The sequence below is a fragment of the Pyrgilauda ruficollis genome, unplaced genomic scaffold (assembly GCF_017590135.1).
Source record: "Pyrgilauda ruficollis isolate IOZ18807 unplaced genomic scaffold, ASM1759013v1 scaffold81, whole genome shotgun sequence".
Taxonomy (NCBI): Eukaryota; Metazoa; Chordata; class Aves; order Passeriformes; family Passeridae; genus Pyrgilauda; species Pyrgilauda ruficollis.
In genome coordinates, this window is record NW_024530044.1 from 1,155,751 (window position 1) to 1,173,406 (window position 17,656).

General features: G+C 40.1%; 2 protein-coding genes across 2 annotated transcripts; both read left to right on the forward strand.

Moving 5' to 3' along the window:
- The first annotated feature begins 10,010 nt into the window (after positions 1-10,010).
- Positions 10,011-13,674, forward strand: ASDURF (ASNSD1 upstream open reading frame). The gene is made up of 4 exons (XM_041487601.1): positions 10,011-10,159; positions 12,297-12,350; positions 12,881-12,956; positions 13,537-13,674. Exons 1-4 carry the CDS (start codon positions 10,085-10,087, stop codon positions 13,605-13,607), a joined length of 276 nt encoding a protein of 91 aa, XP_041343535.1. The 5' UTR covers positions 10,011-10,084; the 3' UTR covers positions 13,608-13,674.
- On the forward strand, positions 13,630-17,517 carry ASNSD1 (asparagine synthetase domain containing 1). Its single transcript, XM_041487597.1, has 3 exons — positions 13,630-15,111; positions 16,154-16,335; positions 17,192-17,517. Exons 1-3 carry the CDS (start codon positions 13,630-13,632, stop codon positions 17,451-17,453), a joined length of 1,926 nt encoding a protein of 641 aa, XP_041343531.1. The 3' UTR covers positions 17,454-17,517.
- The last annotated feature ends 139 nt before the right edge of the window (positions 17,518-17,656 follow it).

Below are 17,656 nucleotides of genomic sequence, written 5' to 3' on the forward strand. Positions count from 1 at the left end.
GAAGCATGAGATTTGATTCTGCTTATTTATCTGTACTCTATGACAAAAAAATACTATTAGTGCTCAGAAAATTAGTGTATTTAAAAAATCAGCATTTTAAAACTAGGAATTTCTGTGGCATTACATTTCATCAACCATGGGTGACATAAATATTTTCAGTTCTAAATATATTAAAACCCCACCACTCAGTGTTTTTTGTGTTATAAAATTAAATTTAAAAGAGACAACAATCTCTACTATTTGGATGTCTCTTTCAACCATTTTTCCAGTTCTGACAGAGTTGTAAATAATTCTCCCACATGTCAAACACACAGTATCAGTGAAGTGTCAGATCAGAAAGATAACTACTGTCAACACTGTTAGCAAACATCTTGCCAATTATCTAGCAAGTATTTCCTCATTTTTGTGCTGCAGAGGGTTAGATATGCAGGCAGAATAGATGGTGCAACCTGTCATTAGAAGCTTTGCTGGGAAGAGGCTGAATACTACAAACCTTCTCTTCCTCCACTTCCCTATCTACATGTTGGAACACAAAACCTTTACCCTCAGTCTCCTCAGCTTTGTCCTCAGCATCAGAATATGAGACACACTCAAACTCTGCAAAGGCTAGAAACTGAATTGTTCAGTAACTAGAGTGAAGTGTTCAGCTTTCTTCATCAGCTACGTGCATGATGCAGCCTGGCCAAAGAAAAATACCTTCAGTCTGAAAATCTACAAGCAGCTTGAGCACTGACTATACTGTCAAGATAATATATTGAGGCATACATTTAGTACCGAATATGCTTGCCAGGATACATACTAAGATATCCTGCATGGTTTTGGAGTGGAGTAGTGCCTGAAAGAAAATAGAAAGCTGCAGTGGTATCAGATGCATATTTAGGTCTGATTTATTACATGTGAAATTTCCTCCTTTGCAGTTCTGTTTGTAGGAATTTTAATTTTGTCCAAGTGTTAACTCACCTGAGTTTAGGTTTTAATGACTTCTGTAAACTTGAAAAAATATTATTTGAGTTATCCATGATGACTTAAAAATCCTTTTCAAAACAGCATCTGGCATCCTCAAAGGTCATCAAGCCCAAGACAGAATTGTGTATCAGCAGGCAAGGCAGATCAGATGTGGAGCAAGAACACCATCTCTTAAGGTATAAAGCTATTTAAAATTCTTTGTGGGTTTTTTTTTATTGTTTGCAGGGGTTTTTAAGTGCTTAATATCATCTAACTTCCATATTTGCCCTTATTTGACAACACAAATACATATGAAACATAGAATTCTACAATATAAAGAAATGCTACTAACAATAAATAGAATATCTAGGATTATTTAATACAGTAGGTTTATGTGCATATATATAAACTTGTATTTCTGTATTCACAAACTTCCACAGTTAAATTTATATAGATGAGACCTGAAATTTGACTAAATCTAATGAAAATCCTCCAGCAGCAAGATGTTCAAGACTCTGCTGCTTAAATTCCCTGCAAGGAGAATGCAATAACCCAAATAGTTCTTCACCACCTAAACCATTATCTACAATTATCTACAAGAGAAAAGCAGCAGAATTTAGCTTTGCAGAGTGCTATTCATTTAAACAAGTAAGATGCAGATCACATATCCAGGTTCTTCTATAATAAGATGATAATGACTTTATTACAGTTTAAAATACTAAATACTAGAGTAAACAAAAAACAATCCTTTTTTATCATTCTTACTCAGAACAAGAAATGCATTGCATTTCCCAGTGTCATCTCTGAAGAAAATTTTCCAATTTTTCAGCTATTCAAATAATATATTTTATTCTCCAGGGTGTTAGTTGTTTTATTAAAAAGAAAAAGGCAGAGCACTGATGGAGGAAGCATACAGTCTGCTGGAGTCTAGTTTAGTGCATGATTGAAAATAAGCCTGGCAAAGTCTCCTGGCAACACTTTGTGGAAAACACAGTAAACAAATAAGTGTAAGTTACATTAACAGTAACTGAATGCTAAAGCCTTCATTTCTTAGCCAAAGTACTTCCAATGCCTCTATGTGCAGCTGAGGAGCTGTTGCATCCATTTCAGTAGCAAACAATATAGGCTGTATGCAGTGGACATACTATACAGAGGATTAAAAGTCTATTAAATACTTCAGATAAAAAGCAAAATTAAAAAAAAAAGAGCGATTATTGTCTTCCTCTGATTTTAAAGAGATCATGACCTCCTTCTAGTTAATACCATTTTTAATCAGATACCTTAATGTAATCTCTGCAGTAGCTGTGTAAGTAATAGGGTAAATCTGATAGTTGCAAGGACTGTGGGGCCTTTTCAGGAGGTGTTGGCCAAACCTGCTCTGCTTTAATTGTGCTGATTACTGTATAAATTCTAGAACAGTTGTATCAGATTTATTTATCACTTTAACTCTGCTTACCATTAAGCCAAGCACAGCTTGTGACATCACTGTTTAGGGGCTCAGGGTTTTTTCCTACTGGGACAGAGAACTCAAGAACCCCTGCAATCAAATCTTAACCATACTCTGTGTTTAAAAGTTGCTTTAAATTTTTAATTGTCTTTTGAGCTCTGAACACTGCCCATAAGAGGATTGGACCAATGCATTATCTCCTGGATAATAATTTTTCAAGATTTCATTGAAGGTGGAAAGAGCAGAGGAGTCTAAGAAGATACAAAGGAAGTAAAAAATAGTTGCCTGTTTTCCCTTCTTGAGGGAGGACTTTCATCCTTTTGGACTGGACTGGAATAATTCCAGAAATGAATGTTCCTTCATTACAATTTATTGTCATGCCTCTCTGTTCTGGTCTGGAGAGAATCAAATGTAGTCACATCTTGCCCATGTTGCTAGCAATTTTACCACTTTGCTAATGGCCACTCCAAATTTTCCTCCTTTATGCCATGTAAACTGATGCTGACAGGACTGTCACTTCAGCCTACTGAGACCTCTAAGCAACCTACAAGTAAAATTTGGCAAAGCTTGTTTATTCTAAATTCAGTATTTTTATTTCTGACTTTCACTGCTAACCAAGGTCACTACTTCTCAGTAAGTCTGTCAAGTTACACTGATACTGTCATATTTATAACCTTGTAAAAAGGTTTTAAAAGTTTGCTTTAACAGTATTAACTGAACTTACATTGTGTGTAGGCTGAGATATTAATTTCCAAGCATCTAGTGCTAGTTTGGGGTTGTTTTGTTTTCCAGACAGCTACTGTACTGATTTCTGGAGTGTTAAATACCAGCACCTTTCTTTAAAGAAATGTCAGATTATTAATAAAAACGATGTTACTCAGATGCTCAATGTTACAAAATTGTATGATTTATATAGGCTACCTCTCTCACGTGTGATAATGTATGTCAGTAGCAGAAAGACCTTAATTCTATTACCTAAATTGCAGTTAAATTCAGAGTCATGGGCAAGGTTTCACTAAATATTCAACAAATAAAATACATACCAGGAATTATGCAATGATACCTCTCCCTCCCTTGTGGTTATTCTTGCTCCAAATGATGAATTAACATTTTAAAAATCAGCACCGAAAATACCAGGCATGCAGAGAGCATTACTGCATTTTAAGTAACTGTAGCAGATACAGATATGGCAAACATTCAAAGCCTATCAGCATTTTCCTTGCTGGTTTCTCTGTTCTAGTGACTCCACCTTGAAAGAGAAGGAAATCTTTTGAGGGCTATTAACACTACCTAAAACTTGAGATTCTTACACCTCACAGTAGTGAGGCACCTTTCAGCCTGCCCTTTTGTACAGCCATAGGCCCTTCTTCCTTAATTGCAACAGCTGCAGTTACTCCAAAAACTGTGTTAAAGTGGGAAACAGTATAGGATCAGTGATGGTGTTTCACAGGAGAGTATTTGGGGAAAACAGTTATATCTCAGTGATGTTTAGACTTTAATAAGATGATAATCATTGTAAAGCTTAAGGCACAGCAACTTGCAAACAGGGAATTTTGCCTTTTTAAATTTTATGACAACGTGACAAATAGAAATGTTTTGTTCTGTGATAACCCAAAATAAATGTTTCACAAACTCTTTTCTGTGAGCTTTTCTGTCAGAGGTCGCCAAGCTGTAATTCTTAGTCTGCTGCCCCATGAGAACTTGATCAGAATATTTTCTTTCCAGCTACTGAGATGAAAGGTCTAGGTTGCCAAGCAAGGATGGAGGTTTAAAGCAGTCAATATAAAAACTGTGATAAAATTAAAGTAGATACTCATTTGTCATTCAGTGCAGTGAATATTTCTGCCATGAGTAGCTTTCTGACTGTGACTTCATAAAGCAAAACCAGCCCAATTTTGAATATGGAAATAGTAATTTAAACATGGAAATACTAATGTTCATAAGTGGAACATGAATAAAAGCCAGGACCTCCAAGTTCTGCTTCTCACACTGCCAACTCACACAGCTTTGGCTTAGATTTCCTCTCTGTATTCACTGATCTCAGTCAGGCATTTTGAGTTCTAAGGACCTGAAAGCACTATGGTGAACAAGTACAACCCTCAAGACTGAAAGTTCTACTAAGGCTTCGGTTTCTTTGGATCCCAGGTTGTTTTGCCATGTGTGCAGGCACCAAAACTTCTGATTTGTACCAAAACTTCTATTAGAGAGAAGAAAAATAAAAACAAAACAGGAGAGGAATAAGGACAGTGGGTGATGGCATAAATGGGAGGGCCTCAGCACAGCCTAAGACAGAAATAATGCAGTTTTAAAATAAATGAAGCCCAACAGGCTGTTTGATAACACGGCCTCTGGCGCATTAGAATTTGAAAACTTTAGTGTTTCCTTTCAAGTAACTCCTATCTCCAAACCTGGAAAAAAAGAATCTCTCTAGTGGCTCTATTTGCCCAGTGGTAGGAGCGAAGTCCAAATGTATGTGACAGTAAGAACAAAGGCACAAAAAGCACATGAGAGCTACACATTTAATAACATAACCTAGGCAAGATCCTAATCCAACTGGGCATCTTAGAGCAAACATCCTTACCTTCCCTCTTGCCTCAGAGAGCCTAACAAAGGTATTATGCATTTCCCCCTTTCTCCAGCCTGCTCAGACATGTTCTGTTCTGTTCTACCCAAGCTCTCACTTAGGTGTCTGTTGTGTGCCTATGGAACGTGCTTTATGGAGCTGTAACCTATCTCAGCCAAAATTACCAATCTCCTGATTCCAGGAGACCCATATCATGGGAGCGAAAGGAGGCTGCCTCTTCCATGCCTTCAGCCCATCCTGCTCAGGCCTGCCTACTCCTCCAAAACAATCTAATCTCTGGGTTTTATCTTCCAGAAAATATCAGTTGTATGTAGTATTGAACACAGTACTTACTGTCATGGAGGCACTCCCAACAGGAAAGAGAAGCAAGGCCATAATTATCCCTCCAGTCTTCTCCAGACTTCCTAAGCAGCTTCCAAAAAGCAGACTTACTGGGCAGTAAGTCTTCACTTGAGTGACTTCTTGACTCTTCACTCAGAGTTTTTGGTGCAGTTCTCTTCTCCTTTTCTCATTAGGCAGAAATATTAGCACTAATTTGATTTTATATCAAGATGCCCAATCCAAGATAATCCAAATGAGGTCTATCCAAAGTTCCTGAGCAGTTTTAAGCCTCTCATATGCCTGCTCTTTGGTGGCACCAACAGAAGAGTTTCCAGCATCCAGGCACCAGGCTCCCATCTTCATACTGCAAACAAAATGTTTGTTTTGTAAGACACAGCACTTGATTTTTTAAGATCCCTGAACATTCTACTGCTCAAAATGTGCATCTGGGACTCTGATACCGTATTCAAAGTAGTTACTGCAGTAAACCTGTGCTTTGGTTATTCAGAGCATGTGAGGGACTGCCCTGAAACAGACAAACCCAAATCTTCTAGTTCTGCATTTCTAAGTTAAACTAGCACTAACATGAACTTAACTCTCTTCTAAAGTCTAACAAAGTGCACAACAAATTGTTCTGCACTAAGGAAGGAAAAATAATGAAAATTAAAGGTCAAACTGTCTTCTCAACTACAGCAACATAAGACCTTGAGAAAGGCTCTCATTAGAGCTACTTCAGTTTTACACTCAAGAACAGAGTGAACTTGGAAAAGTCTATTTTTAAATCCTCTCTTACTTAAATCATCAGATGAAAGACTGCTAGGAGTATTTTACAAATAAGCTGTTCAGCACTTTTAGAAGCTTTGAGGTAAGCAATCAGATTGTAAAAACTAATGAGAGTGATGATAGTTCTCAGCTATTTTGACAATAGCCTTAAAATCTTCCATGTGAAGGTGATGAAATTCTGCTTTTAATTAGAAAATCAATTATAAAAAGCCCAGTAATAATACTTGTTAACTACACAGAATTTTTGTGCAAACAAGTCCTGAGATTGCTTTAACAGTGTGTCAGAAGTGCTGAAAAAGCTGACTGTACTTCAAGACCATAAAAGTGTTCAGATTTCTTGTTTTACTTGCAGTGACAGAACTTTTTAAGTAGAATGATTATAGGCTTTGCAAGGTTTCTTGTGTCATTGATAATCTAAGTACTTAACCTAAGGAAACAAACCACAACTTTGCCTAGATTCCAATGTATATATCCAGATCCTTGTCTGTGTAAATTAACCTAACTCCCTTCAAATCCTGATGTCTCAGACAAATTAGCAGAAGGATTACCATAAAGCAAACTCAACGAATTTCAACAATTTAAATTTTCTTAGATCAGTATAAATTAGCAAATTATTAAAATGTAGGTTCACCTGTGAAATTAACACAGAGATTGATGCTACATCTCAGAATCTACTTATGTGGATTATGACGATAGAATATCTGAATAAAAAACAACGCAGGATCAGAACTGAGGATGTTCCAAAACAGACAAAAACCGACATAAATGCAATACCCTCTGACTGTGCTCTCCCCTTTTAGAGACCTCATCCACCTGTCTAACATGGCTGGCCCCGCTCTTTCCTTGACTGTCTCTGAGCAGCCAGCACAGTTTCAGCTTGCTCCCTTGTGGCCAACATTAGAGCTACAATAGTCCTGGCGCCATTCCCCTCCAAGGACCTCTGTGGCCCGTTCTTCTAAAGCATGACGAGTTTCCTCAGAGTACAGTCACTTCCAGCTGACCCTCAGACTGGAACCCACAACTGATCATGATGGCTTAACATGTTTCCAAGCATCAGCTGAGAGATACAGAACTGAGTACATGTGGATTTCCAGCCCACAGCAAAAACCAGGGAAACTCTGAGGCTGCTAAACCTCCAAGGCAGTATCAGCCTTACCCTGTGCTTCTCACAACTGGAAAATTCTCTGACACAAATGTACTGCCAACATCACGAACAGAAGTCTTCAAGACTTGACAGTGTTGTCACAAGGATGGCCTCACCTCTTCAGTGTGGTTTTAACAGCAGCATTTTGGAGCTTCAGCTTGGTTATTTAAAGGTTACTGTTCTGGCCATGCATTTGCTAACAGGTTATGACAACTTCAAAGATTTTCTGGTTTCAGTAACTATTTCTGGTTTTTAGCTGTTTACATGACTTGTTGGGTAATTTGTGCTATTTTTTATATTTTTAAAGATGTCAGATATTGAAAAGGTGAGGGCTTTAAAAGACTGAAGTACTCTTTGATACTTTATTAACATTGTGTCAGGCATTATTAACATCCAGAAATAGTTTTATGCTAGTAAAAGAAAAATAGTTTAGAGCACCAGAGGTGGCACAAGTGCACAGACACAAGCAGAATGACCAGAGATGTGTCACTGAATGACATTTCCCAGTTAGCTGCCAGCCAGATGAGCTCTAAGTGCCCTCCCCAGCTCTCAGGAATAAAAGTGCAGGCACACTGCAACACCAGAACTGCAGCAGCCCTGAAAGGAGCTTGAATGGAGACGGCACTGCCCTGCACAGGGAGTGAAAAGGTGCCAACCTTCTCCTTTGCTGAGCTGCAAACACAGCACCTCTTATTGTGGGTATCACTGTAATTTCAGGAGTGATCTTGTCACAGGAATTCATTCATTTTAAAAGGAACTGTTGAAAGCCCACGCCATATCGGTAGAAGAATCATCAGTTTGCGGTAAGACCAGAAGTTAAAACCATTCCACATTTGCTATTATGCCTCAAAACCATTATCATCACTCTTCTGAAACAGTCAATAACACTGAGTGATGGGGTTTTGATTAATAAACATTAACTGCATTTATTACTGAACATGAAAGGGATAATCAGTACAGGAATTATACTTTGACTACTGGGTTACTTGATCATCAACCTTTGTAACATATGAAGAACAAATAAAACCTGGGCAGGAGAGGGTTGGGAGTTACTCAGATTAAACACATTACTCACCAGAACAACAGTGACAAACTACAAAGCACACTGAGCAATAGCACCAAAGCTGATCTGTGTGACCCAGATATGTGTATTTCTTCTAGAAGTCAAAGGACAAGCCCCAGAACCACTCCAACCCCTGGGCAACAACTCCCCAGCAGCTTCAGCTGCTGTGCTTTGGGACTGCCGGAATCACAGCAGCACTGGGCACTGCTGAGAAAACAGATCAGCTCCCTCACCTGTCCCTCCACACAGCCCCACAGGCAGCCATGGTGGGGCAGGGCTGGAGGCACAAGTGTGTGCTTAAAGGCAGAGGGAAGAGCAAGGCTGACCTTTCAGGCAAGTGTAACCTCAGTTTCTCTCTCTGTTAAAAGCAAATAAGCACAACTTTTGCAAGTGTATTGCCAAATATTCTTATAGCCAAATTGTCTTTCTTCATCCTTGTGCTAGGAGCCAAAATCCTTGTTCTTCCTATGGTGCTGACAAAAATTTTGATCAACGTCACAGACATTCCAGCCAAGCTCATGGATACAAGCAAGGTGCAATCTTGCTCACAAACTCTAAGAATTAACAAAATATTTAATATGTATGATTATGTGAGATTAAATCAAAAAAAGTCAACACTCCTGCCTCTCTTACTAAAGTTGCAAAAATTTCAAATGGTTCATGAAGATTTGAACTATATTTGCATTGCAGTCAGTATCACAAGTGGGATAGAAATCTCATAAAATCCTACAACTGAGCAATTGGTAGCAGTCTGTAAGTTTGGATTACTCTTGAGTGTTGAGAATAATTATACATTATACATTATATTATATGATGTTTAAAAAGAAGGAAAGGGATAAAAATGAGACAATTATGCATTTATTAAGACAGGTAGACATATGCATCACTGTGACATACCTATAGTAGAATGGAAGAGACAAAGAAATGTTAAGATAATCTTAGGTGGATGGTCTTAAACATCCATCTTGTACAATAATAAAATCATAGAATCTTGGAATGCTTTGGGTAGGAAGGGACCTTAAAGATTATCTTGTTTCAACGCCCTGCCATGGGCAGGGACTAGACCAGGTGTCTCAGAGCCCTGTGCAAGCTGGCCTTGAACACTTGCAAGGATGGAGCTGCCACAGGTTCTCTGGGCAACCCGTGTGAGTGCCTCACATCCTCCGGGGAAGCAATTTCCATCAAGTATCTAACCTAAACCTGCCCTCGGTCAGTTTGAGTCCATTCCCCTTTGTCCTGTCACTACATGGCCCTCTAAAAACTCCCTCTCTATCTTTCTTGTAGAAACATGTCCTAATAATGGACACAAGGACATATGGACATATGACCCTAATGTCTGTAAATAGTGTATGATTCATAAACTCTTCTGGAGTACCTTTAAGCAAACCGCTCAAAGGGGCTTGAGAGCCCGACAGCAGCCCGGGATCACACCACACCAAGCCGACATAGTCCACAAAGAGCACAATTTCCAAGCCTCATTCCAAACATCTTCTCCACCTTGGGCCGGTCCCGATGCCCTGCCGGCTCCCAGGATTGCAGTCCCGCCTTCCCCCGGCCGGGGGCGCGAGCCCCCCTCAGGATTCGCGCCTCCCGGCGCGCGCCCCGGCGCGTGCTCGGCCGCGCCTGCTGATTGGCGCCCCGTCAGGCGCGCGCTCGGCCGCGCCTGCTGATTGGTGGTGTTCTGCGCGGCCCCGCCTGGTGGCGCATGCGCTCTGGCGCGATTGGTTTGGGCGGCTGTGTGTCGGAAGCGGGGCTGTGGCCGCTGTCGGGTGGCAGCGCCCCGTGCCCGCCGCGGCCATGTCGGGCCGCCCGCCGCGGCAGGAGGATGGGGAGAGCGCGGCGCTGCGCCACAAGGAGGAGCTGAGCCGCCGGGTGAGCGGAGGCGGCCCCGCGGGGCCCTGTGCCGGGCTCCGGGCCGAGGCGCGGGTGGCCCCGGAGCCTGTCACCGGGAGCGCGAGCATCGTGAGGAAGAGGAGGGCGGGTGCTGTCAGGGACCGGGGCTCCGTGCCCGGGGCTGCGCCCTCGGAGCCTGAGAGCGGCCTGCGTTTAGCGAGCCCGTGTTGCCTCGCTGATAGCTCCCTTGTCAGATTGGTATTTTGGGTCTTACCGCTTCAAATTGAGCGTGAAATGACAAGTGAGACGCGGTGAGGTTTTCCTCACAGAGTATCTTGAGTTTCAAGAGACGTCCAATGGTCGAGTCTAACTCCCGCGCTGCGCAGGACACCCCAAGAATCACTCCGTGTGCCTGAGCACGTTATCCAAAAGCTGCTTGAGCTCTGTAAGGCTGGTGCTGTGACCACTTTCCCTGGGGAGTTCAATGCCTAATCACCCTCTGGGTGAAGAACCTTTTCCTGGTATCCAATCTAAACATCTCCTGACCCAGCTCTAGGCCGTTTCCTGTGGTACTGTCACTGCTCACCAGGGAGAAGAGATCAGTGTTTGCCCCTCCACTTCCCCTCCTAAGGAACTTGTAGAATGCTGTGAGATCTCCCCTCAGTCTTCTCCAGGCTGCACAAACCAAGTACCCTCACCTGCTTCTCTTTCTAGTACCTAGTTCAGCTTTATGTGTCCAAAATGTCCCAAGAAATTTCAGCCATAGAGGCTGGTGCTCCTCATTTATCCGCTCCCTCTTCCCTGGTGCCCACAGCTTTGTTCAGTATGCAATCTGCCAAGCCCTGTGGAACTTTCACCCCAAAAAACCTCATAGCAACCTGCCAGTATTCCAACAGGGCCTACAGGGAAGCGAGAGAAGGGGCTGTTTGTCAGGAGCTGTAATGATAGGACAAGGAGTAATGTATACAAACTGAAAGAGGGCAGATTTGGGTTAGATAGTAGGCAGAAATGCTTTGCTGTGAGAATGGTGAGGCACTCACATGTTGCCCTGAGCAGCTGCGGATGCCCCAGCCCTGGAAGTGTTCAAGGCCAGGTTGGATAAAGCCTGCAGCAGCCAGGTCTAGTGGGATATGTCCCTGCGCATGGCAGGGGGCAGGTTGGGACTAGATGATCTTTAAAGTCCCTTGCAACCCCTTAACATTATGTGATTATATTAAAAAAACAGTTCTGCAGGGCCACGTATAGAGACAGTGATGGTTTTGATTGCCTGGAAGCTGCAAAGCTGGGACATCACAGAGCTACAGCTTGTCACTTCTGTTGTGCCTAAGTGGCTGGTTTAGTCCCTAGCAGAGGATGGCTCTGCTGCTTTGCCTTGTTGGTGTGTAGATACAAGAGATTGATGGAGCTGCTGGAAAAGTTGCACTTTCAGTGTGGCCAGATTCAGTTTGGCTGACCTCACTCTGTGGCAGCTTCCTACTGTTGCACCAGTTCCAGGAGACACAAAGGAAGAGCAGGGAAACCCATGTTGTTTGCTTCTAAGAAAAAACAGTGTACCCTCTGGACAGATTTTTTTTCAGATTTTGGCTTTTGCAACAGTCCTTCTGATAACTTATCAGCGTTCACAGCTGCCATTGTAAAAGAAAATGGGAATATCTGCCACATCTGTCAGTGCAGAACAGAGTCGTAAATCCCACTAAGGAAGTTAATGTAAAAATCCAGAGCAATAGAAAGGCTCCCATTGCTCCTAATACAGTTCTAGAGTATTAGAGTATTTGGATTTCATTAATTTCATTTTGAATCTGGAGCATACCTGTGATTATAAAGTGTATTCTTGATATTATGCTATTTTTTACAAGTTATTTGATGTTGTATTACTTGTGTACATGTTCTCTTCTAAGGGGGAAAAAGCGTGCTCTCTGATTATAAATATCTATAGCTACTCTGGCTTCCCAGAGGCTTTTGATGGGAGGAGAAATACCAATGCATGCAAAATAGGTGTTTCTAGAGAAATTAAGTATGTAATTTTTATACTTTCTCTGTCTTCAGTGCTTCATGTGGAGAACAGCAACTATACATGCATGTTGCTGTCTTAAAGTATCTGTAGACATGCTCACCACTGGGATTATAACATGTCTTGTTTTTATTATTAAATTCAAATGAATCTTTTGTCTTTCAGATTAAAGAGCAGAAGGTTGTAGTTGATGAGCTTTCTAATTTGAAGAAGAACCGGGTAAGGTTTTACAAATTTGCTTTTAACTATTTCATTTTAGCAGAGAAATAAACATAGAGACAAGAAGGGCAACAAAATCAGAGCATGCTATCTTTAATTTGTTGTAATCCAGATTTTAATAAACATGTGGTCTGCTGTGCTCAGAATAATTTGTCTTACAAATTATTTGATTATGTATACTTGGGCAGTGTTGGGGTTTTTTGGGGTTTTTATGTTTTATTTGTGTTATTTCATTAAGATGTTTGAGTTGATCACAAGGGTTCATGATGTATTCTTACTTTTTCTGTGCATTTGTTTAAAATAGGAATGTGATCTCTTGTGGATGAGGAAAAGAGAAATTCAGAATTGTCTTAGGTTGAGCATTAAATGCTTTTGATGGTACAGCATTAGAATGCTGATGTTCACAGGGCAGAACTTACCCCTTCAGTTTTATACCAGGAGTGTCTCTTTGGACCCACACCAGCTTCTGCTGCAGTGTGGTTCCAGAATCTGCTGCTTTGACTTCATACAGTGTGGGTTTTGTTTTACAGAAAGTTTATAAGCAGCAACCCAACAGCAACATATTCTTCCTTGCAGACCGGACAGAAATGCTGTCTCAGTGCAAAAGTAAGTTTGCAGTGTAAAAGTATCTCAGATAGTTAATGTTTAAAAGCTGTATTTGTAGCTGATTTCAAAGGTATATTAAAATGAGAAAATTTCAGCTGTGTCCAATGCAAAGTAATAGGAGAATGGATAATAGAGGTGATGATGGAACAAGCATTAGAAGAGTATAAATTTAGAAGTATAAATTTCATTTTCTGGAGTGAATAATTGCTGATTCTCTTTGCTTTGCTTTGGGTTAATACCATTGCCATTTTTATTGTGAGTTCCCTTTTCTTACTACAAATGTTGAAGTCATACTGATTATATAGGCAGGAGTTGGCCATTCCCCTATTGCACTGTGGCTTTCTTCTGAAAAATCATCTTTGTATAATCAAAGAGGAATATGCTACAGCAAGCTTATATAGCTTGTGTTAGTAATGATGGAACACAAACTAGCTCTTTGCTTAATTAATGTTTTATGTTTATCACTTTAATTGAACAAGTGGCTGGAATTAGTAATTCTGTAGATAAACACTTAAACTTACCTACGCATAAACTTTCCTGTTCATGAAACTGATTATTTGTGTAATTTTCTCTTACACAGACACATTAGATGAATTAAAGAAGGAGCATCAGGAGCTGGAAAATTCCGAAAAGACTAAAATCAAGAAGTAGTTGATGTGAATTCCCCGTTGCAATGTGTGGTATTTGCTGTATTGTTACCTTGTGCAGCCAGCGTGCGATTCATCATTTCCTCAGTGAAGACATCCTCTGCCATCTGAGAAGAAGAGGACCAGACAGTAGCCAACAGTTGATAAAAACTGTGCCTGATCTCTCTTATGAATGTCTGTTTTCAGGCCATGTACTTCACTTGAGGGGACTGGTGACTCCTCAGCCTCTGGAAGATGCCAGTAACAATGTTTTTCTTTGGAATGGAGAAATTTTCAGTGGAGTGCATGTAGGAAACCTAGAGAATGACACTGAAGTAATGTTTCATCATCTGGCTTTATGCAGCAGTGAAATGGACATTTTGTCACTCTTCTCATCACTTCAGGGTCCCTGGTCTTTTATTTATTATGAAGCACCCAGACACAGTTTATGGTTTGGCAGAGATTACTTTGGTCGTCGTAGTTTGCTTTGGCAGTTCAGTAATGAGGTTGACAGTGCTTTCTGCCTCACATCTGTAAGTGGTTGTTCTGAATCAGGCAACCAATGGCAAGAAGTCCCAGCATCTGGAATTTTCAAAATTGATCTCAAAGCTTGTGCAGCAACTAAGTCTTTGTCTTTAACATTGTTTCCATGGAAGTACTGCTGCAGAGAGAAAGCAGTAGAAGAGACATGCATTAATGTTCTTGACCAAATGTCAAAAGATTTACCAAACCACGTGCATCTCGTGGTGAATGAATCAAAGCTGTGTCTTAGAGCACCAGTTATCCCCTTAAATAAAACGGTTTCTAAAGCCTCAGGTGCATGTCCAGGCTCTAATTTTAGCAACATTAACTGTGTGGTTTCTGTAGAAACCCTTCAAGAATTTCTTGCAGAGGAGCACAAGAAAAAATTAGCCTGTCAGTTTATTGGTGTTTTAAATGAAGCAGTCAAGAGACGAGTTCTGTGTCTCTTTAGAGATCCAGATCAGATAACAAGTGAAGTTCCAAGCATGTCCCATAAGAAAGCACATATTGCAGTGCTCTTTTCTGGTGGCATTGATTCTATGGTTATTGCAGCCCTGGCTGATAAACATGTGCCTTTGGAAGAACCAATTGATCTTCTTAATGTAGCTTTCATGATGAAAGAGCAAGCTAAGCACAGGGGTACCACTAAAAGACATCCTGGCCATGAAGTCCAGCTTGATTTGCTTTGTCCTCAAGAAAGCTGTCAAGATCTTGCTGCTGACCCTGGTATTCATTCATCTTGCTTTGATGTTCCTGACAGAATCACTGGTAGGGCAGGACTGAAGGAATTAAAAGCCATTAACCCTTCAAGAACCTGGAACTTTGTGGAAATTAATGTTACACTAGAGGAATTGAAAAAAATGAGAAAACAGCGTATTAATTATTTAATCTATCCACTGGATACAGTCTTGGATGACAGCATTGGCTGTGCAATTTGGTTTGCTTCCAGGGGAGAGGGCTTCATTAGTAACCAAGGAGAACTGAAACCATATAAAAGTCCTGCAAAGGTACTGTTTTGTTTTGTTTTCTGCCTAGTGTTTGACTTCTGAATGTAAAAACAGTTTTGTTGATTTAGAAACCAGCTGGGATTTTTGCTATTCTATTCATAAGGCTTCTGAAATTCAGTGTCAGAATGTAGAATATTCTATAATTATAATATTTGTGTGATTCTAGAGTAAAAAAATCACAGTCAATTCTTTTGCCATGTAATATGCATGGCTTTTCAGTGAACTTGGATATGCAATAATATCCAATGGAAACAAATAACCACCATCTATCATTTTTTATTCTGATTTCTCACATCTCTGTTCCTGATGGTTTGTGTAGGGAAGAAGGAAATGTTTAATTTCAGCTGTTGAAGGCACAGTAATGGGTCAGATGTAATAGTGTTTTTTCTCTTGATAAAACATTTTACTGTACTTTACTGGGTAGTGTAAGCCATTTTTACTTTGAGTAAAGTAGTTGTTACTAACTAACTCAGTAGCTGGTAAATGAATAGTACTCTGGGTGTACATTCAGGTAACTACAACATATGACACAGTCTTTGGCAATAATTTTTAAAGGCTTGTGTTTAACAAATGCTGCTTATTATAGAAAGTAACAAAGACATTCTTCAAATATAGTGATGTATTCGTGATACACATGGCATTGTTTTGATGCGTTTTCCTTGCTCCACTACCAAGGTTTGTGTGTACTTTAAGGTCTGATCATTTAAGTTAAGTTACCAGTGACTGTGCTGGGAATTGTTTGTAAATGTGTAAGGCACAGCCCATTCTGATAGCTAATATCTTTAGAAGATGTGTATTTGTTTTCCTTGCTCCACTAGCAATGTTTGTGTGTACTTTAAGGTCTGATAATTTAAGTTACCAGTGACTGTACTGGGAATTGTTTCAGGCTTTGTAAATGTGTAAGGCACAGCCCATTCTGATAGCTAATATCTTTAGAAGATGTGTATTAAAATTTTTCTCCTTAAGATGTAGTTAAACCTTTAAGGTCTGTTTCATATTAACTTGCATAGATACTAAGAGTTCTTATATTCTGTTTCCTCAGGTTGTGCTTACTGGAATTGGAGCAGATGAGCAGCTTGCTGGGTATTCTCGACATCGTGTTTGCTTTACAAAAGATGGTTTAGAGGGTCTTAATAAAGAGCTTGAAATGGAGTTAGGGCGCATTTCTTCTCGAAATCTTGGTAGAGATGACAGGATCATCGGTGATCATGGAAAAGAAGCCAGGTATTACTGTTTTAACACAGAGCAAAACTGGTTTTGCTGGTTAGATGTAGTTTTTTAACACCCCTAAAAATTCTTAATTGAAAATTCTATATGTTTTACTGTCTCTAGTTTTATTGTCTCTATTGTCTCTAGTTCTGCTGCAGTTTTGTTAATGTGTACTGTGTTCTGCAGTTTTTGGTTTTGTTTTTTAAAAAAGTGGTCAGTAGTATATTGTGGAAGAGTTTACTTAAGGAAATTTAGCAACTTGATTTCCATCTCAAAGTTTTAAGAAGCAACAGATGTTGAAATAGGCAAATTCTAGCTGGTTCTATCTTTTTAAGCTAAACAGTCTTTTGCACAACTTTGAAGTGTTCTGGTATGGACCTTTGGGGAGTGTCTCTGGAGAATAACAGGAGCTGTGTATTCCTATCCCTGCAGTAAAGCATAGTCAACATCCACCACATTTCCTGGCTGTTAAGTCTGAAGAGTTGAAGAATCATTTTATTTGTGCCTACTTCCTCTACAACTTGAAAAAAATTCCTTAGGTGTTGTCCAGGAGCAGAGGCCACTCAGGTGCATGAAAGGTTTTCTCATGTGACCTTGTGCCGGTATTTTTCCAAATCTGTTCTTAGTTGCATGTTTTCAGTTCAGCACAAGAAACAGTTGCAGTGGTGGATGTGCAGTGCTCCTTAACCATGCACATGATTAGGTATGAAAGCCTGAAATTCAGAATGATACCAGCATTTGGTGTGTAAATCTTTTTGTTTCGAAGTTACACTGTAGTTTCACACGGTCTTTGCATGTGGTTAAGGGGAAAACCAAGATTATTCCTATGGAATTTTTAAAGGGTCTTTCCCCACGTAAATCTCTCTTTCAGGTTTCCTTTTCTTGATGAAGATGTTGTCTCATTCCTCAATTCTCTGCCTGTCTCAGAAAAAGCTGATTTGACTTTACCTCGAGGAATCGGCGAGAAATTGATTCTGCGCCTTGCAGCCAAGGAGCTGGGCCTGACAGCCTCAACTGTTTTGCCAAAAAGGGCAGTACAGTTCGGATCTCGGATTGCAAAGCTGGAGAGCAACAGTGAAAAAGCATCTGACACATGTAGCAGGCTGAAGTTACTTTCAGTAGATGAATTATAGAGCTGTATCTGGAGATGTTGCATTTATTCTATACACAGAGTCAGTAAATCAAATTTTCTTAGAATTTTTGGTCTGGGATTTTTTACACACTTGGGCATAATTATTAATAATCAGAGTTGTACATGAACTCACTATGAATGCATTCTACTCTTTTAAATTTGTTTTAATACTGAGAATGCTTAATTTGGAATAGTAACCAGAAT